This window comes from Gigantopelta aegis, chromosome 8 (genome assembly GCF_016097555.1).
Source record: "Gigantopelta aegis isolate Gae_Host chromosome 8, Gae_host_genome, whole genome shotgun sequence".
Classification (NCBI taxonomy): Eukaryota; Metazoa; Mollusca; class Gastropoda; order Neomphalida; family Peltospiridae; genus Gigantopelta; species Gigantopelta aegis.
Genome location: NC_054706.1, coordinates 60,750,265 through 60,772,175, shown reverse-complemented (window position 1 = coordinate 60,772,175; position 21,911 = coordinate 60,750,265). Strand labels below are relative to the sequence as shown.

General features: G+C 36.6%; 1 protein-coding gene across 2 annotated transcripts in view; it reads right to left on the bottom strand.

Annotated features, from left to right (window-relative positions):
- LOC121380006 (MAM and LDL-receptor class A domain-containing protein 1-like) overlaps nucleotides 1-21,911 on the bottom strand; it is a 55,949-nt gene that overhangs the window by 27,546 nt on the left and 6,492 nt on the right. For both annotated transcript variants that reach the window (XM_041508712.1, XM_041508713.1), the window contains exons 2-3: nucleotides 13,516-13,733; nucleotides 7,867-7,959 (exon numbers count right to left, since the gene is read on the bottom strand). In XM_041508712.1, the coding sequence (XP_041364646.1) occupies nucleotides 7,867-7,932 (66 nt within the window). In that variant the 5' untranslated portion in view covers nucleotides 7,933-7,959; nucleotides 13,516-13,733. The remainder of the gene's footprint in view (nucleotides 1-7,866; nucleotides 7,960-13,515; nucleotides 13,734-21,911) is intronic.

The following is a 21,911-nucleotide window of genomic DNA, read 5'->3' as shown; positions in this document are numbered from 1 at the left end:
TTTGACACCCAATAGCCGATGTATTTTTCGTGCTGGGGTGTCGTTAAACATTCATTCATTCATTCATTCGGTGAAAACAAAATAAGTATACATTGTATTGTGTAGTCATTTAAAGGTATTATCATATCATATGACGAATGGGTGCGCGTGACTATTTCAAAACGGCAAGGAGTATGTTCTATTTGCCATTGTTATAGACAGTCATATTAAGGTGGAAGACTATGAGAGTGTTTCAGTTTAACTAAAAAGAAAAAATGAACTGAAATTCCTGCAATGATACTTTATACAAAAAGAAATATATTAAATTTCAACCGTAAATAAATGTTTTGGCAAATGGAATGAATTCGTGTATATACGAGCTCCCATTTGTGTGTGTGTGTGTGTGTGTGGGGGGGGGGGGGGGGGGGGGCTGGTTTTCCCCCAAATTAAACGAAAATGCCCGAATCCGGATAACAACATTTATTCATATTAGCATTATTACCAAACACCTATATTATATAGGATTGCATTCGAATCACAACGCATTTTTACATGGATTGCAACTAATTTTTAGGGTAGAATGATTGAAATATGTTATAAAAAGGTTTCAGGTTAGCACATTTTGCCCGAATATTTGTATTATTTTTGCACGAATTTCAGGTTTTGCTCCAACACTGGTGGGGGGGGGGGGGGGGGGTCAGTTGCGATTATGTGTATAGTTTTGGTTCCTTAGTCTATAGTGAATGTTTTTTCCTAGGTGGTGTACTATTTACTAAAATGTCAATTTTCGCAACTATTGCAAAACATCCGTCCCAAACCTCTAATTCTGGACGTATAAATGTATATATTTGCATCAGTATTTGCCGATCTAAAGAATACTTAAATTTCATCAATACAGAAACCATAGGTGAAGCTTATTTAATTATATCATAAGTGCGATTTGTTCATTTTACCTACGTTCAGCAATCTGCGCTAAACGTTTACAAACTATTTTGACTGATTCACGAAGTAATAATTCAGTTTACTGAGTAGCGTAAAAACCGGTCTAGCGACAAACGACTGGTTGAACTTTCCTCAAGCCACTCGATGAGAAATGGCGACTGGCGAGGGACCATAAATAATAAATAAGTTAAAAAAAAAACACCCAGGAAGTTTATTTGCGAATAAATTAAATCATAAATGAATTAACTCGACTTGTACCAAATCATCCCAGCGGTTGGTCAACTCGTCCTAAAATGTTTAGTTAACTTTGCCCACCCCAAATTACCAACTCGCCCCAGTGTTTCGTCAACAGCGATTGGTCAACTCGCCCCAGTGTTTTATCAACAGCGATTGGTCAACTCGCCCCAGTGTTTCATCAACAGCGACTGGGCACCTTGGCAAAGATGTCTAGAAAATTAAACTTAGTCTTAATAGTTTAAAATAACTCCAATAAAAGACCCATACTGGGTTTTTTTGGGGTGTTTTTTTGTAACCTAAATTCTCCTTTATCATAAAAAAATATATAAAAAAAACCCTCGCCCCAGTGTTTCGTCAACAGCGATTGGCAACTTGCCCTAATGTTTCGGTAACGCCAGTGGATGGTCAACTCGCCCCAGTAGTAGGTCAACTCGCCCCAGTTCAACTTCACTGTTCATAATTGTGACGACAGCATTAAAAATAGACGTCTACTACTTTGGTGTTATGGAACTGCAATATATTTGCCAGAACATACTCTGGGGGTTCAAAGGTGTGGATTGGCACTGTAATAAAACGAGCAATATAAACAGTTCTGAGACTGCTTTCGCTTTCGCCTGCTGGTACCAGCTGCTGCAGCCCAGCACAGATAAGTTGGCACCACAGATACCAATTATTAATCAACCAAGCCAGTGTATTTGAAGCATGTAAAAGCCTGGTCATGCCAGGATTGCAATATCAACACTGCGTGAATGATGTCTACAATGTTCACTGATGTGTTTTTTGTTTAATACATAAAAGTTAATAAACATTTAATAAAGGGATTAGCTGTGATCTAAAACACCTGCGATATAAAAACCAGTTTTAATAAAACGCACAAGTGGTTGTAATAGCGGAATCTCACGGTTATTTTAATAAATAAAATGACACACCAAAGTAGTAGACGTTCATTTTTGTTGGGGTGAGTTGACCAAACACTGGGACGAGTTGGTAACGTATTGGGGGCGAGTTGACTAAACAGTTAGGGGCGAATTGGCAAAAGGCTGAGGCGAGACGGTTTTGGGGTTAGTTGACCAGTATTCTATTAGTTTACAAGTATAAATATTAATATGTCGGTTAATATTTATATGCATATATATTGGGAGCAAATGGTATTTTAAAAAATGTATTTGTAGATAATATGTAAAAGTATTCCTTTTATTTCAAAAGTGCCCCTTGTCTAGCTGGAAAAGATCGCATTTTACAGTGCCCACAGGTTCTTAATCTAGGTTTGGCCCTGGTATGTGTACACATGTGTGTTAATGTGCACATGTATGAATTTGTAAATTTATGTATTATCATGATGAAATTGGGAAAAAGAATATACATTTGAAAAAATCTAAATAATGCAGTACATGTATTTTACCAGGATGTTTAAATGTTTACAACTGTGAGTCTATTATAAAGTAACGTTATTTGTTTTTTTCTCCTAATATAAGTATGGATTTTACAGACGAAACGCTGAAATATTTGTGACAATGTTGTTTGAATAAAACAAGTCTCTTTAAAGTTTCACATAATTACATTTGCAGACTTTTGGATTCACTGGAAATACCAGATCCGTTTCCGCGTTGAATTCCAGGAAGAAAAATAACGGATCTGATAAAGCTTCCCTGGTCGTTGACTCTGGGCAGGATGCAACTTCGGTGTTTGAGCGATCGCCTGAGACGCGATGGGTCATACAGGCCACATGCTTGCTTATGAAACGTTTAGCACACTGCACTATTTCTGAGTTATTAGGCGTGGGATCTATTAATGTATAGTCATCTATTGTAAATAAATGTAAAAATAGCAAAATATTGCTCTTGTCACTATGGTATAGCACCTTTAAGATATAAAGTTGTTTTATATTTCAGCTCACAACAATTTCTACGAGTTTATTCTCCCAGTATTTCTCAAAGTGCATTTTACAAAACAAGTTGAAACAGCATTCCTGTAAATCGAGTAACCAGTAAGTATTTTAATTCTTTAAGCAGATAGTGTTTATTCGCGACTTTGACTTTTATTTAATTTTAGGTTCATTTTCCATGTCGAGCCGTGGTGACATATTCAAATGTTATAACACCATATTGAAGTAGGTGGATTACAGAGAATGCATGCGCAACGTAATTGAAATCAACAACAATTTCATTTCAATTTATTTTCGTGCTTATATCCAATTAAGGTTCAAGCACGCTGTCCTGGGCACACATACCTCAGCTATATGGGCTGTCTGTCAAGGACAGTGGGTTAGTTGTTAGTTGTTAGTGAGAGAGAAGAAGATGTAGTGGTCTTACACCTACCAATTGAGTCGTTAAAATTCGCTCTGAGTGGGAGCCGGTACCGGGCTACGAACCCTGTATCTATTAGCCTTATATCCGATGGCTTATTCACAACATTACTAAGGCCGGTATCAACAACAAGGGGAAAAAATCCAATCAGTTGAATGGATCCTCCGAGGAGGTTCGAGCCTGCGACGCAAGCACCTCAAGTGAGTACTCAAACGACTGAGCTAAATCCCGCCCCCGCGATAGAAAGAACGACTTAACTTATTCTGAATGATAGTTTTAGAAATCGTGTACGACGTTAAAATAACCCCATTAAAATTATTCGCCAAAATACTAACCAACCATTATTTAATTTAAAGGGACATTCCTGTGTTTGCTTTTTTAACGATTGTATTTACTAGTGGCTGTATATTAAACGTGTTTCTGATCGTTCTAATATTTATACTAGGTTAAATTTCATTTTATTTCCTAAAATATTTGTTTTCGTACGAAGACAAAATCCAGTTTATTCTAAACAAGAAAGTATATTTAATATGTAAGTTTAATCGTAGAAATATTTTATCAGTCGGAAACATCTTACAATGCAACAAACTCAGGAATGTCCCTTTAACGACGTACTCGACACAATTTAATTACGGTTTTATTGTTAGGGACCACATAGTCGAGAAACAATGGGCTATTCTTTCCGATTAACGGCAAAGTTTTTTTTTTTTATGCAGCATCCCAGGATAGTACATACCACTGCCAGTTGTTGAGCAATGTCTGGAACGAGGAATAGTCCATTGGGTCCACCGACGGGGATCGATCCTAGACCGACCGCGCAATAAGCGAGCGCTTTACCGGTGGGTTACGTCCCGTCCCTAGTATCTGTATAATTCTAGCTATATAGTCCTCTATTGGATTCTCTCATATATAAATATATATATATATTTATTTCGAATACCCCTGCGCGTGCTGTAACCTCACCGTGGTGCAGGGGTGTAACATTCTCTTTGAGAATGGCCAATACAGCACAAATCCCCTTTTGGGGCACCTTTTGAGTAAAAGTCAGTATCTATCTGTGATATTTGTATTTTTGCACAGTTCTTTACACTGTTTTTATTTATTTATTTGTTTGCATTACCATAGTTTGACATTCAATAGCCGATGTATTTTTCGTGCTGGGGTGTCGTTAAACATTCATTCATTCATTCATTCTTTCTAATAAAACATAATCACTGTGGTGGAAGCGTGTTTACACCAACACTTAAAGTAAATTGATTTTTTTAAGTCGCAGACCCTACTTTGATCCGTTGAAAATGGGCACTAAGTTTAGTTAATTTATAAACATGAAACACCTCTGGATACAAATAAATTACAATTAAACAAAGGGCGAAACGGGAAAATATCCTATAAATATAGACATGGGCTTTTCTCCATAACCTTTACTACTCGGAGGTACGTGCGTTTTTAATATTATGAAACATTTCTTTCGTGGCATTACAAACACCAGGATGACCATAAAAACTTCGGATGTATGGAAATGAATATTCTAAACAACGAAGTCTAAGTAATGTCTCATTTCAGTTACCAAAACACGGTTGGGTCGGTATAGGATCTATCCCCGTCGGTAGGCCCAATTGGGCTATTTCTCGTCCCAGCCAGTGCACCACGACTGGTATATCAAAGGCCGTGGTATGTGTCATCCCGTCTGTGGGATGATGCATAAAAAATGTTACCAAATGTTTGACATCCATTAGCCGATGATTAATAAATCAATGTGCTCTAGTGGTGTCGTTAAATAAAACAAACTTCTTTCTTAAAAAAATAAAATATGCCGTAGTGTTTAAAAACAAGGATCTGTAATATTAAACTAAAATGGAGGCGAAACTATTTGTGGGCGAGGGAGAGGTTGTCAACAGTAAATGCTGGCATGAAGGGTTTACTATTCAAAATGGACAAATGAGTATTCGTTTAACAAATTAAGCTCTAAGCCATCAAAAACGTTAAACAACAGAATTGCTGATTCAGCAATATTTCTGTGTGTAATTTTGCAAGTATTTCCTTACTTTCCAATGGTGTTTGTTTTAAAGTAACGCAGGACGTACACACGCAAAAAAAAAAAAAAAAAAAAAAAAAAGGAAAAAGGAAACTTAGACCCAAAAAATACAAACAGACAGCAAACGTCATCAGAAGTATTACAGACTAAATGTCGGTCAATAGAGACAGTCGTCGTCAGTGGCATTGTGAACCGTTTCCATCCAATAAAGGTGCGTTATCACCGGGCAATTTCTAATAACGACCAGCGATTAGCTTTCCTCTCAGTCGTATACAATAAAACATGTTTTAATCGTTTCGACTCCCATCAAAGCAAGTACTATTTACCAAAACGTGATACGATTTAAACTGTTCTCACATGACAGACATATTGTATGAGAAAATCGTTAACGTAAATCACGAATTCAGAACACACCTTTATCGGGATGTTCCTCGTGGCATACCAGAGAAAAGTATTGGAATCTGACAGGCACTGCGGGTCAAGACGATGGGAGCCAGCAGATTTGTACAAGTCAGGGGTTAATTATTTGTAAATGGACTTTATTGGAAGCTATGTTTCTGCCATTTGTGTCAGCTGACTTCTGCTTGCTTACTGCAGTCGTGCACTTAAAGGGTTAATACATCTAAATGGTGTCTGCAGCTTGTTATAATGACGTATGTCTCTGTCATTTGGGTCACCCGTCTTCTACTGTTAAAGAGTTAATGGGAAAAAAGAGGTAGTTTTGTTTAACGACACCACTATGACGTATGTCTCTGTCATTTGGGTCACCCGACTTCTGCTGTTAAAGAGTTAATGGAAAAAAAGAGGTAGTTTTGTTTAACGACACCACTATGACGTATGTCTCTGTCATTTGGGTCACCCGTCTTCTGCTGTTAAAGAGTTAATGGAAAAAAAGAGGTAGTTTTGTTTAACGACACCACTATGACGTATGTCTCTGTCATTTGGGTCACCCGTCTTCTGCTGTTAAAGGGTTAATGGAAAAAAGAGTTAGTTTTGTTTAACGACACCACTAGAACATATTGATTTATTAATCACCGACTATTGGATGTCAAACATTTGGTAATTTTGACATATAGTCTTAAAGAGGAAATCCGATGCATTTTTCCATTAGTAGCAAGGGATCTTTTACATGCACCATCCCACAGACAGGATAGCAGACAGCCTTTGACATACCAGTCGTAGTGCACTGGCTAAAACGACAAAGGGTTAAAACATCTAAATAGTGTATGCAACCTTTGTTTTTAATGACATTTGAAACTTAATATGAACATCCTGTTCCTACATGTAATGATTTTTCCTGAGTACAATACAGTAAAAAAATAACATTAACAACCGTAATAATAACATCTGTCTACATATATAATCTTGAATATTTGAAATGTATTTATACTAATACTGGATATTTTTTTTTACATAGTTTTGTTTTGTCATGTAGACCTTTCAACCGTAGCTACCAAGTACCACCTACGATTTCTACAAATGTCAGACATTTTAATATAATGTACCCATGTACCATATATCCACAGTCAAACCCTTTTTTTTTTAAACCAGTAAATTTTATAAAATCATTCATACATAGTATGGGTTCCTCCCCCCCCCCCCCCCATGGGTTGACCCCCAATATAAAATCCTGGCTACGGCAGTGTCCCCCCTACCCCCATGCCCGCCGCGCTTCTGCCATGTGATTGTTAATTTCTGGTGCAAATACACCGACTAACTTCAGAGACCAATTTCACAAAACATCGTTAACCTAGTTTTGCACGTAAACGTAAATCTACGACTAAACCACAATTCTTATTACTATTACAGTTCAAAAAATTATATTATAGTTAGAAGAACACATATTTCATTTTCTTGTCTTTAAAATACTCCAGCTTCCGTAATGATGTAATTTTCTTCGTGACATTAATGCCAAACACGTGTAAACGCACGACCGGTATAACTGCTAGTAGCAGACGTAAACTTACGATGTTTAGTGAAATGGGCCCCAGTGCCGTAGGAACAATGTATGGAATGCGGGGAAGGGGGAAAATATCTAATGATGGAGTCACAGCCTCTTGTGTGTGTGGGTGTGTGTGTGTGTGGGGGGGGGGGGGGGGGGGAGAGAAACAAGCTTTATTTTAATCTTTATTTATATAAGAGAAAGAAAAAACCCCGTACATTTTCGTCCTCGAGTGGGGGTAACAACCCTCCCCTTCCCCGATTCCGGTTCCAAAGGGTCTGGACCATTATTCACAAAAAAAGTGTGTAAAGTTACGTCTACGGCTAACACTAACGTCTACCGTAGATTTATGTTTACGTGTTTACTACTACGTCCGTTAATTTGAAGTAGATTAAGAGAGAAAACAAAACCTCTTGAATACTTACATATAATGATCTTTGTAGCGTAGATCCAATAACAGAAAGTAAAACCAATAGTATCCTCTCTAGCATCCTCCTTGTGGCGGTGATTCACAGCGTCTGGGAGGAAGGGAGGAAAACAAATAGCTCAAAGAATTGAAACGGAACATTTCCTAGGAATTGGTCATTTACAGGAAAAGTGAAATTAAAGGGGAAAAAAACATACACATGAAAATGTCACAACTAATATTTATAATGCCATCTCTTTCTCAACTTTGATTAAAGGGACAGACCCTAGTTTCAAACATTGAAAATTAACACTAAGTTCAGTTAATCTACAAACCTGTAACACATTTCGATAAAGTTACAATTGAGTGAAACATGAGTATGTGGCTTTGAAATGGTGAAATACCCTCTAAAAATAGACTAAAACTGGACTCCATAACTGTCACTTGCGTTTTAAAAAATACGAGAAATGAATTTAATGATATTAAAAACACCATGATGACCAAACAGGCTTCGAATGTACGGAAATTGATAATCTAAACCATAAAATCTAAGTAAAGTATGATTTCAGTTATCAAAAACGCCTATAATAGTAAAAACAAATATGCCCTAGTGTTTAAAAACTAGGGTACGTCCCTTTAATTTATGATAATGCCATCACTTCCTCAACTATGATTCACTTATGTTAGCTTGGCTGTAATCATGGCCAATATGAAGAGTTGAGGATAGGGAGTGTGAACGAAAAGTTGAACTTTGTTTTGTTTAACAACACCACTAGAGCACATTGATTAATTAATCATCGGCTATTGGATGTCAAACATTGGGTAATTCTGACTCGTAGTCATCAGAGGAAACCCGATACATTTAAGATAACGCAGCATGGTATTTTTTTTACATGAACTTTCCCACAGACAGGAAAGTACATACTACGGCCGTTGACCAGTTGTGGTGCACTGGTTGGAACGAGAGAAAAATCCAATCGGTTGAATGGATCCTCCGAGGAGGTACGAGCCTGCGACGCAACAACATCAAGCGATCACTCAAACGACTGAGCTAAATCCCGCCCCCGCGATAGAAAGAATGACTTAATTTATTCAGAATGATAGTTTTAGAATCGTGTGCGACGTTAAAATAACCCCATTAAAATTATTCGCCAAAATACTAACCAACCATTAATTTCACAACCTGTAGATTCCAAATCTCATTCTGTCTTTTACGATTAAACCGTGCATAATAAAGTACATTTTCCGGCATAAAAACCTGTTTTGCAAATAAAATACAGCTTTCCTAGGTCAGTTACAAGGCCACTTAACATTGACAGAAAAATATTTAAATAACATGACATTTATTTCCGATGACATTTATTTCCGAATGTGCTTGTGAAACTAATTCGAATAGAAGCGTTTCTCGCATTCTTCAACAAAAACAGGCTTTTATGTAATAATTTTCGAATGTCCTCTAGCCCTATGTATTTATCATATGTAAGGATAGCACTAAAGTTTTTTTTTTTTAACTACATCATTAGAGTACACTGATTAATTAATCATCGACTATTGGATGTCAAACATTTGGTCATTCTAACACGGATTAATTAATCATCGACTATTGGATGTCAAACATTTGGTCATTCTAACACGGATTAATTAATCATCGACTATTGGATGTCAAACATTTGGTCATTCTAACACGGATTCTCAAGAAAACCCCCGCTACATTTATCCATTAGCAACAAGGCGTATTTTGTATACACTTTCCTATAGACGGTCTGGAATCGATCCCCGTCGGTGGGCCCATTGGGCTATTTCTCGTTCCAGCCAGTGCACCACGACTGGTATATCAAAGGCCGTGATATGTGCTATCCTGTCCGTGGGATGGTGCATATAAAAGACCCTTTGCTGCTAATCGAAAAGAGTAGCCCATGAAGTGGCGACAGCGGGTTTCCTCTCTCAATATCTGTGTGGTCCTTAACCATATGTCCGACGCTATATAACCGTAAATAATATGTGTTGAGTGCGTCGTTAAATAAAACATTTCCTTCCTTCCTTCCCATAGACTGACAGCACATACCACGACCTTTGATATACATGCCGTGGGACACTTGTTGGGATGGGAAATGAATCCCAATCAGAGAATGGGTCCACCGAAGGGGTTCGATCCCTAATCCACTAACCTCAGGCGAGCGCTCTACAGGTTGAGTTAGATCCCGACCCTGAATAGGATGGAAGCCAACTGAATAGTAAAAACCGTGAAGTTCCACAACCAAACGATCGCCATGTACTGTCTAGAATACACATCATTATAATTACGAAACCTAACGCCACAGACATTTAATTTGATTATTTTCGAGTTCACCCATGACATTAAACTTACATAAGTTACATATTGTTGACAAGTACAACCGCCGGAATAGGATGACACTGTCATACATTCTGAATGGTTAAGTTAAAAGTTTAAAACATGGTGAAGATTGCTGCTTTATCAGATGTTAAAGTATTCCAGAAAAAGACAGCCGTGAAGTAATAAAATGAAATAAACAATTATATTTCACTCCAGAACACATTCAGCATTTAATGCAATAGAAATATTCATATATATATATATATATATATATATATATATATATATATATATATATATATATATATATATATATATATATATATATAAACCTATTTTCAAGTAGGCCTACATCCGCATTTAATTTAACTAATGAGAGTTTTATTGTTTTCAGTTTAGTGTTTTGGATTGGCCAACACGCAATTTATTTATTGTATTAATAGTATTTGATATTTGCTTAGAACTATTTTAAAATTGAATGGATGAAATAAACAAGAAGAATTTAATTGACGTTGTTTGTCATGATCCATAAATTAATCATCCAAATGATAATCAATACACAGAACATGACTTGCAAACAAATTACATGTTGATTGTCACGAACTCAAGAAATCAAGACGCATACGGTGTAGGTTATCACCGATAACATGTGAAACACGCATATGTTAATGGCGATACAATCACCCAATAGCAGGAAAGCCAGGAATTATAATTGTATTCATGTTTACCCACAATACACCGAATCGACTGCGCTTTAATCTTAGATTAAACATGGTGTTTCTTCAAAACTGCTAGTATTAATGTGTCCCATTTGAAACTCTTAATAGTAGATTATGTTTAATTGTAATGTATTGTACCAAGTCTTATATTCACTTTTAGAAAAATATGTTTCATGTGTCACTAATACCTATGTTGGATTATCAAGACATTTAAAAATGTCTTCATTCCAGGAAGCTAACTTCATAATGGTGTATTTCATTTTAAATGCCTGTCCAGCATACAACAATATGTCTACTTATCGAGCAGCATGCTAATTTGCAAGAATGCCTGTTTTATTGGCAAGGCATGTTATTGAAAATACGTTTTACAATAAAAACATTTCGTGAAACATTAATTTAATTGTAAATGAAACATTAAATTATGCTTACTCGCGATAGATTCATACCCTGTAAAAATACATTTTAACTATTATGACACACACTATTTTAAGTTATTTTTTATAATTACTTGCAAAGATACATACCATTTTGACTTTCAGATGAAACATGTACAAATATTTTGTTACAAATTAATTATACTACAACTTATTACAATAATAATAATAATAATAAGTCTTACAAATGAAATTACCATACAATTACAACTAAATGAAACAAGTTACATTTACAATCATTTGTGAATAATAATTATTTATTTTAAATGATACTGGGAAAATACATTGCATAACAAAACAAGAACAAAACGATAAATTATAAATGGATAAATCTTTCATATAAATATTTGAAAACAAGACCCAGTAAAATCAGAGAATGGAAACTTTAGAACTGAATTACGCACGCGTGAATTTGTTTTAAATTACTAACGCAGTTTGCATTTTTGCCACATGTAAGCCATTCTACTTACTCGTTTTTGCTATCTGACAAGTTTAATAGAAAAAGCTCATATTTAATATGAACATTTATAAATTTATGCGGTTATAGATGTGGTAAATTTGCACGAAAAAAGAACAAAAGCTAAACATTTAAAAGACTGAAAGGTCTATGCCAAATTATTAATCGGATAATCAGTGTTTCTACCAGAAATACATTTTTGGCTATGGTGCTATGGAATTGAATGCAACCACTGTCAACAGTGGGTATGGGGAGGGGTGGGGGTGGGGGGGGGGGGGGGCTCCCCCAGAAAGAAAATTGGTTAAGTTTAGGATTACGGTTAAGAAAATCATACAGCAATTATAATTAAATCTGCAAAAAAATTTGAGTATTGCGCCATACCCGTTTTCCCCTCTGGCAGAATCCTTGATAATTATTAAGTGGTATATAACACCTGAACATGCTTTGTCATTTCCTCCAAATGATACATACAAGAAATAATTACGGTAGTTAAAGAGTAACTGTTATCGACCTTTGGTACCAAACTACGGCTAAATTAGTCTAAAATATGTAACTATCCAATAACATTTTCGTGGCGATGTATTTGTGAAACCTTACTCGCTGTTCTTATTACAAAGTAAACTGTTTTATTTTGTTAATTATTTTACTATTTTATTACTATGTAATATAAAAGTAATATAAAACAAATTTTGCTGTCTAACAGGACCTATAACTGCACATCAAAATTCGAGCTTAATTTTAGTTTACAAAAAAAAGAGAAATATTTGGAATCCTCTGAAAAAAGATAAATAATGGCAAAGAGACAACTATATCAATGAAACCATAAATCAGTGAATTGTGGTAAAACAACCCCCAAAGAACCATGTTCTTCTCTTTTAGCGAAAACGGAATTGTGTTCTTACGTGAAAGAATTGTGGTAAAAAAAAAAAAACTACACATGTTCTTGTTTTTTTACTGATGACGGAATTGTGTTCTTACATGAATGAAAGCTCTACAAAGAGACAAATATCTTAATGAAACCATAAATCAATGAATTGTGGTAGATAAAAAGTTTTAATTTTTTTACCGAAGACGGAACTGTGTTCTTACCTGAATGAAATCTCTTCGCGTGTTTTCATCCAATGCGGCGTCAATTTACGAACCGCGCGTACGCATCTTAGAATTAAAAATCCCCTTTCAGTTCCTCATCTTTTGAAAGCCGACACCCGACTACCAATTCTCTGAGGGAAATACCGCTTCTTTCAGCTTTTATAACCACGGATTTTGATTTCACACCTAACCCCTTCTCTTTTTTTTCCTTCTTTTTTTTGTATATTGCTGCTCGTGTTTACAACCAGTCTAATTTCTGTTCTAGAACGACAGCAAATGACAGAAGTATTGAAATCGTAGAGATAACGGTCTACCGCTAAGGTCAAGCTATTAGAAATTCAAGTCGGCAATGTATCTCTATCCAGTTTGCCGTGGGACACTCTAAATGTAATACTGCGTCTCTCAACATGAATTTGTTCTATTTACTCTAGAACGTACTTCAATTTGTGGAAGCCTAATATCCGCAAACATGAAACAGAAGAGCTACGCATTCGTTTACGTTAAAGACTGGCCCCCACAGGAGCTTTTGATGTTCCTGCCGGGCAAACTACCCCACCCAAGGGCAGTCCGTACACCCTTATTTTTTCATTTTTGTTCGATCCCCGCCTATAACATATGATAGACGTCAACCTACCTTTTGTGCTAAATCAAGAAAAACGTCATCCTTGTTCGTGGAACACTCCTTAAACAAACGAATCTTCTTTCTTTTTTTAAACAACTGCTTAGAAACTTTCTTCACAATGATTAACTTGTGATCCTTGGGGAGTTAACGTATCCGCCAATGGTTGTCTGGACGTCTAATTCTGTCGTCAGATGGGCACCGAGAATTTTCGCAGATTTTGTCGTCGACTTCTGAAAAGCCAAACTGTTGTGATATAGCAACCAACGTGAGAAAAACACAAATGTCGATCGTCTTTGACAGGTTTTTATACAATGGACTCTGATACAACAAATTAATTTGGGGTTTTGGGGTTGTCTTGGGTTTTTTTGTACCTCGATGTTGTAGAATGTTTTGATCAATTGTCAGAATTTTAGATCATTTTGATGGACAGGAGATTTCTTGTTTTCTCTCCTATTTTACGTGACGGGCAGAGCTTTTAAATAGCTGACTTATTGGCGTGGGTCTGTGTTGACATTATGCAAACACAGGCAGGTATCTTCAAAAGAAAGGGGTGGCCGTTAATGAAGGAGGTTGGCTGAGAGACTCCAGGATCTCAAAGTGTGTTGGACGGGATGGGAACACTGCTTGAAAAACAAAAACGGTTAACTGGCATCATCGAATAAATTCATATTTATTGACTTTTCATAAAATGTGCAATATTACAACCTGTTTTTCGCGATAAGATACCAACGCGAATTTGTCGTTTTCAAGTGCGTGTATTAGTGGAAACGAAGATACGTTAAACCACAGTTGTGACAAATTAATTCCAAGCTGTTGGGCCTACAGGTGTAAAACTGATTCATCCATCCACCCATCCATCCATCTATCCATCCATCCACCTATACATCCATACTTACGTCCATACATGTCCATATATCCATCCACCATTCGTCCATACATGTATGTCCATATATCCATCCACCATTCGTCCATACATGTATGTCCATATATCCATCCACCATTCGTCCATACATGTATGTCCATATATCCATCCACCATTCATCCATTCATATATGCATCCATCCATCCATATCCTCCTTTATTCGTGTTTTTAAAAATCAGATTTATTCTTCCTACAATGCATACATCTCGCCTCCATCTGAATAATAGCTCTAAGCACGTAACCTCGGTACAGGTGCTCACAATGTAAACATAATTTTAATACAGCAGAAATACTGGGTTTTGCTTATTTTTTCAGTTGTAACATTAAGGTTCAATTTAATGTCAGTTTCAGAATTGAAATAAACATTTTTGAGGAAATCATATTCTTGCATACCGTATAACGAGCGACGGAACATATGTCCTGGCGGAAACCATATACTTTGACAAATTATGTTAAAAACTACAGCGGGCTAAATTAGAATTTCACATTAATATCAAATGTACCAAACTGCGAAAAATTACCCCACCCACCTATATATGTGAAAATTCGGTAGTGTATATATATATCAATATGATATAGGTACCTACATACGCGCGATTATACCTCGTTATATACCACTCTGTATCCAACTAATAACTTGGCATAAACTGTTCAAAGAGAAGGATTATACAGCTGATTTAACAGAAATTGAAGTTAAAGTTTGTTTTGTTTAACGACACTACTATGGCACATTGGTTAATTCAGAATCAGCTATTGAATAATAGTAAAACATAGTATTCAAAGGAAACCCACTACATTGTTCTATTAGTAGACTGTTATGTATACTTTTTAACAGCCATGACAGTACATAGAACGGCTTTTGATATACCAGTCGTGGGACAGTGGTTGGAACGGGAAAAACCCAATCAGAGAAAGGGTCCCTCGAGGGGATTCGATCCTACGACCAAAGTACCCAGATTGATCATGGCACTTAAAGACTGTGCTCGCGATGACAACACATTTTTTAAAAACATCTGTCAGTATTGTTTCATGAATATTGGTTGTGACGGCATTGGCTTCTGTCTTGTACAAACAATTTTAAAACGTAAGAATTGTTGATGCTGATTACTTTTATATCCTCTTACAAAATAAGTTCCGTTTGTTTCTTTTAAAAAATAAAAATGAAATAATAATAATTTAAAAATTTTGTTTATAAAATATTATTTAAGGTGAAATATTTTAGTCAAATGTGTTCACCGAAAATTAATTATTCAGCGACACCTCATGAAATCCCAATCTCCGGTTGAGACAGATAATTAGCTTAATGAGAGAGTTAGCTACTACTAACTTGGGAAAATACATTTATGTTTTGAATGAATGAACGAACGAACGAACGAATGAATAAATGAATGAATGAATGAATGAATGAATAACAAATAGCTAACAAGCTATACAGACCAAATAGATCGCAAACAAAAAGAATAAAATAGTTTGGGAGTTGTATTAGTACAATAAAAGGGGTGGGACGTAGCCAGTACACTACGACTGGTATATCAAAGGCCGTGGTATGCTTTATCCTATTTGTGGATCAGTTTGCTACTAATGACAAAATGTAGCAGGCTTCCACATTAAGACTATATGTCAAAATTGCCAAATATTTGACATCCAATAGCCAAGAATTAATAAATAAAAGTGATTTAATGGTGTCGTTAAAGAAAACACACTTTTTGTACAACAAATAACTTTTAGGCAGAATAGAGCAGCTGTTTATACTATAAAATAAAAAAATTCTGATGAATCATTCCAAGAATAAAAACTATAACTATAACAGTTTTAAAAATGTTGAACTATTTTTTTCGCGCGTAGTTCATCTTTTCCAGCACATTACATAGCAATAACGTTCATCTAACTCATGGTTGGCTGGCTCTAAATATTTGTCCGCGACATACAAGTCAGCCATGTCCTTTTCAGCTGAACTCTAATTTCCGACCATTTACTAAGAATTACCGATAATCCACGAACTAATGTAAAGATCCTACAAAAGTCAGAAACAAACTTGTTTACGGGAGCAGAAAACCCCGACCATCTTAGCGAAATGGCCGTTAATCAACAAGGGAGCATTTGTTTAGCCCAATCTACACACAGTCACATGGCAGTCAAAATGCCGGCATTTAGGAATTAATCGTCAATGTCAGTGTTTCTTCTTCTTTTCTAAAAGGATTTTCATACAATGTTTTTTGTATGGAGTTATTTATAATGTATGCACTACCGATTTGTCGTATATATGGGTGAGTGCGGGGTGAGATTATTTCACGCAGCCAAATTGCAAGAATTTAATAATTAATGCTAGATGTATGGAGGTATCAATAGTATATTAATACATGCTCTACCGATTTTTCGCATATATATCGGTGGGCGGGGTAGTTTTTGCAGTTAAATTGCAAGAATTTGGAAATGAATCGTTAATGTTAGTATATAATTATTTTTAATGGATTATTATTGTTTTATTACAGTGTAGTGATTTTAGTATATGTGCATTGAGTTGTCTGGTACATATAACTGACAAAGTTGCCGGTGTTTAAAAATGAAAATTCAATATCAGAAGGCATGTTAAATGATTTATATAGTATCTTTATAAGTGATGTTTTTCTCTTTGTTTTGCTTTATATATGTATGTATGTATGTATGTATGTATGTATGTATGTATGTATATATATATATATATATATATATGTGTGTGTGTATATGTATGTGTGTGTGTGTGTGTGTGTGTGTGTGTGTGTGTGTATGTATGTATATATATATATATATATATATATATATATATATATATATATGAGAAGAGCGCAGTTTTTCCAGAGTCGCATTATCGTGCAATCATCATTTACAATTAAATAAACTTCAATAATCTACAGCTGCTATTTATAATTCGCATACAACGCATAAGACATTTGATGTATTGAGCATATTTCATCATTAACGTAATCGTCATCGTCAGCACCGTCGTAGTCATCGTCATCATAATTATCATCATCATGACTACCACTACCACCACCATCATCATCATTCTCATTATCATCATAAGCGTTAGGAAAAACTGAAGTTAACCAAAATAATTTTACTTCCTTCGTATTATTCGATACATGATTTACATTATATACTGGTAAAAAATTCTATACTGGCCATTGCACTGACACATTTTATTTTCTTAGTATGTCATTGAATTATAGGTATGACATCCAGTAGCCGATGTATTTTTCGTGCTGGGGTGTCGTTAAACTTTCATTCATTCATTCATGTTTTATAGGTAAGCCATTCAAATAGACAGCCAGTTAGAAAGATATATAAAACGAAGAAACACACACACTGAGATCTGTTGTCCAGTGGATCAGCTGACAACAGCGGTTCAAAGTTCGGCAAAGCTTGCTCACAATTCCATTCTTATTATCTTAATATGAAAATATGACAGGTGTGTGTCACGGACAGCCACAAGAGACAGACATCTGTTGCGGTTGGAGAGACAGGGACTGGGGTGTGGAGATAGCGAAAAAAGTTGAAAGATAAAAGAAGATCCCAGATCGGGAAGAAATGAGATGGAATTCAGAGGAGAGAAAGGAAAGGGGGCAGTGGGATACCCCCCCCCCCCCAACAAAAAAAAAAGAAAGAAAGAAAGAAAAAGACCCTCCCCCCAAAAAACAAACAACCCCACAAAACCCCCCACAACAAACAAACAAACACACGCATATATACACACATACATACATACATACATACATACATACCATGTTCCACCTCCCATATCTGTATAAGAAACTAATATCGACATCATTAAAAACAACTTACCAACTTAGATGAAAATTGTCAAAAAGAACGAATATTCACGTGAAATACTTTACTACATGTAGTTTCATTAATGTCGTTTTGTGTGCTTTGAAAATTATGCACTAAAGTAATCGGTCGCTTGAAATATATTTGATCACTGGTCTTGGATGTATTTATATTCATTTTTATATTTATTTATTTATTTGTTTATTAAATGACATCACTTCCCTTTGTTAGTATTTCTACAGCTATCTCGTTCAACAAGTACATTACAAACCACAGTGTACCGCGTGAACCGGAAGTAGATACGACAGGACACCTCGCCTTTACTGGACGAATAAAAACATATTCCTGAAAATAATTGTGTAAGTCATAGCCATGAAAAACGAAATAGAGAAAAACAAAAACCCACGAAAATCCATGTCTAGACATAGCTTCACCTCAAGATTCATCAAACAGAACAACATCCTAACATCAGATTCTCTTAACAGAAAAATAAGTAATAGTAATTCATGACAAAAGATATACGATATACACGAGATATTGTGAACGATAGGAGATTTAAGAAAACGTGACGTTACAAAGAAACGGGACATGAATCTTCGAGAACAGACGAGTTAGTAAAGAAATCCATTACTCAACATTGATGTTACTTTTCAAATTGCTATTCCTAACAGATAATACAAGCCGAGACATTGAAGTGAAAACAAAATGGCCTATGTGTCTCTATTTAACTAAACCTATACCATAATTTTGGATTAAGCACGATTCTCCCAAAGGATGTTATGCTAATCGAGACTCGATAGAAAGAAAAGTGGAAGAGCAGATCAAAATGACTAAACTCAAACAAACAAACATTTTCTCTGTTAACAACCCCACCCCAACCCCCCCCCCCCCCCCCCCCCCCCCCCCCCCCCAAAAAAGAAAAAAGAAGAAAAAAAGAGAGAAAGATCCACATAGCATCAGACTCCTTTCAAATGGTGACCGGCCTCGGTGGCGTCGTGGTTAGGCCATCGGTCTACAGGCTGGCAGGTACTGGGTTCGGATCCCAGTCGAGGCATGGGATTTGTAATCCAGATACCTACTTCAAACCTTGAGTGAGTGCTCCGCAAGGCTCAATGGGTAGGTGTAAACCACTTGCACCATCCAGTGATCCATAACTGGTTCAACAAAGGCCATGGTTTGTGCTATCCTGCCTGTGGGAAGCACAAATAAAAGATCCCTTGCTGCTAATCGGAAAGAGTAGCCCATGTAGTGGCAACAGCGGGTTTCCTCACAAAATATGTGTGGTCCTTAACCATGTGTCTGACGCCATATAACCGTAAATAAAATGTGTTGAGTGCGTCGTTAAATAACACATTTTCTTCCTTCATTTCCTTCAAAAGTAACATTGATGGTTCTGAACGATTAAAGTTCTGTTCTATTCTGTTCTTCCTGGGGCGGGATTTAGTTCAGTTGGCTGAGCGCTCGCCTTAGTTGCTTACGTCGCAGGATCGAATGACCTCAGTGGATCGATTCAACTTATCAGGTTTTTTTTTTTTTTCTCTCTTTTTAACCAGTGCACCACAACTGGTCAAAGGCCGTGGTATGTGCTTTCCTGTCTATGGGAAAGTACATATAAAAGATCCCTTGCTGCTAATAGAAAAATGTAGCGGGTTTTCTCTGATGACTACGAGTCAGAATTATCTTCTTCTTTTTTGTTTACATACAATAGCCGGCGATTAAGACTCCTAACTTGCAGTTACTTCACAAAAGATATTCTGAGTATTTTATAAATGTCATTTTAAAATTAAAAACTGAAAAAAGAGGCTTATTTAATCTCAGGACAGCACACTATAAAATATATATAGTAGGAATCGAAAATTTTGGTATATGTAAATACACGTTAAGGGGAAATACATTTTTCATGTTTGAAGAGATTATAAGCAAAATATTGCGAAAATATATCAAATTTAACTATATACACCACATTTTGAATTTTATTAATCTGTGACAAGTGCCTGTGGGGCAGCATGACGTTGATTGGGTAAGATATGCGTAGACGGCGGGGTGCCACGCTAAAACATAAGGGTAAACTATTTTACATTAAAGTATAGTTAAAGGAAAATCCTATTTACCACCAGCCCGGAATATTATTTAATCAGTGACCAATTGGTATTATGGTAAATCGGATATTTGATCTAAAGAAGGAAGGAAGGAAGGACATGTCTTATTTAACGACGCACTCAACACATTTTATTTACGGTTATATGGCGTCGGGCATATGGTTAAGGACCACACAGATATTGAAAGCCTGCTACCGATTTGGTCGGGCTGCTGGTGCTCCCTTGCACCTGCCAGTGCAGGCGGTCCCTCCTCTCCCCTCCCCCCACCTTTCCTGTCATGGACGGAGGAGCCGGCCAAGGCCGGCTCTTGTGCCCACGACAGGCGTGCGCTACAACAGCTTGTTCTGAATGTGCACGTAAAACCCTATGACATGACATGATATTGAGAGAGTAAACCCGCTGTCGCCACTTCATGTGCTACTCTCTACAATTAGCAGCAAAGGATCTTTTATATGCACCATCCCAAGACAAAATAGCATATACCACAGCCTTTGATATACCAGTCGTAGTGCACTGGCTGGATTGATCTAAAGAATTATCGACAAAATTCACTGTCGCCATATGCAACAGTCTCATTCATTTCAAAATATGTTCGTGCTTATATAAAACTAAGGTTCAAGCACGTTGTCCTGGCCTATATATTAGTTGTTAGCGGGAGAGAAAAGCGCGTAGTGGTCTTACACCTACCCATTGAGTCGTTAAAACTCACTCTGGGTGGGAACCGGTACCGGGTTGCGAACCAAGTTCCTACCAGCCTTATGTCCTATGGCTTAGCCACGAAACCATTAAGGCCGGTGTGCAGTCTCATTATTGTTAGCAGCAAAATGTCTTTATATACACTTAAGCACAAGTACATCATAATTTTTGTTATACCCGTCGTGGAACACTGGTTGAAACGGGAATATTCCATGTGGGTATCAATCCTGTAAGCCATCACACAGTGTTCACACTTCAGGCCATCGCTCTACAATTAAGTTACACTAGCTCTTAAAGGGACTGCCTTGAGTTTGCAGCCATTGTAAGATGTTTGCGGTAACAGAGCCTTGTACTAAATACATGTTCTTGTTTAGAATATCAGTGTCTGTATATCGAATGCGTTTGCGGTCGTATACTAAAGTTTGTATCATTCAGTTTTTACTTTACTTCGTGATATATATTTGTTTTCGTACGTACGAAATTATTGGGAGGTAAAGTCCGGTTTGGGATACTACAAGCATTAGGACAACAACAAACACCTTGTAAATACAGAAACTAATATTCTAAATACGAAAATGTATTTAATGTGTATGTTACGTCACCGAAAAGGCTCTATTGGTGGGAAACATTTTACAATGGTTGTAAACTCAGGACTGTCCCAAACGTCATGCACCTTAGTCGATGATACTTACCATAAAAAACCGGCCTCGGTGGCGTCGTGGTAGGGTTCGGATCCCAGTCGAGGCATGGGATTTTTAATCCAGATACCGACTCCAAACCCCGAGTGAGTGCTCCGCAAGGCTCAATAGGTAGGTGTAAACCACTTGCACCGACGAGTGATCCATAACTGGTTCAACAAAGGCCATGATCTGTGCTATCCTGCC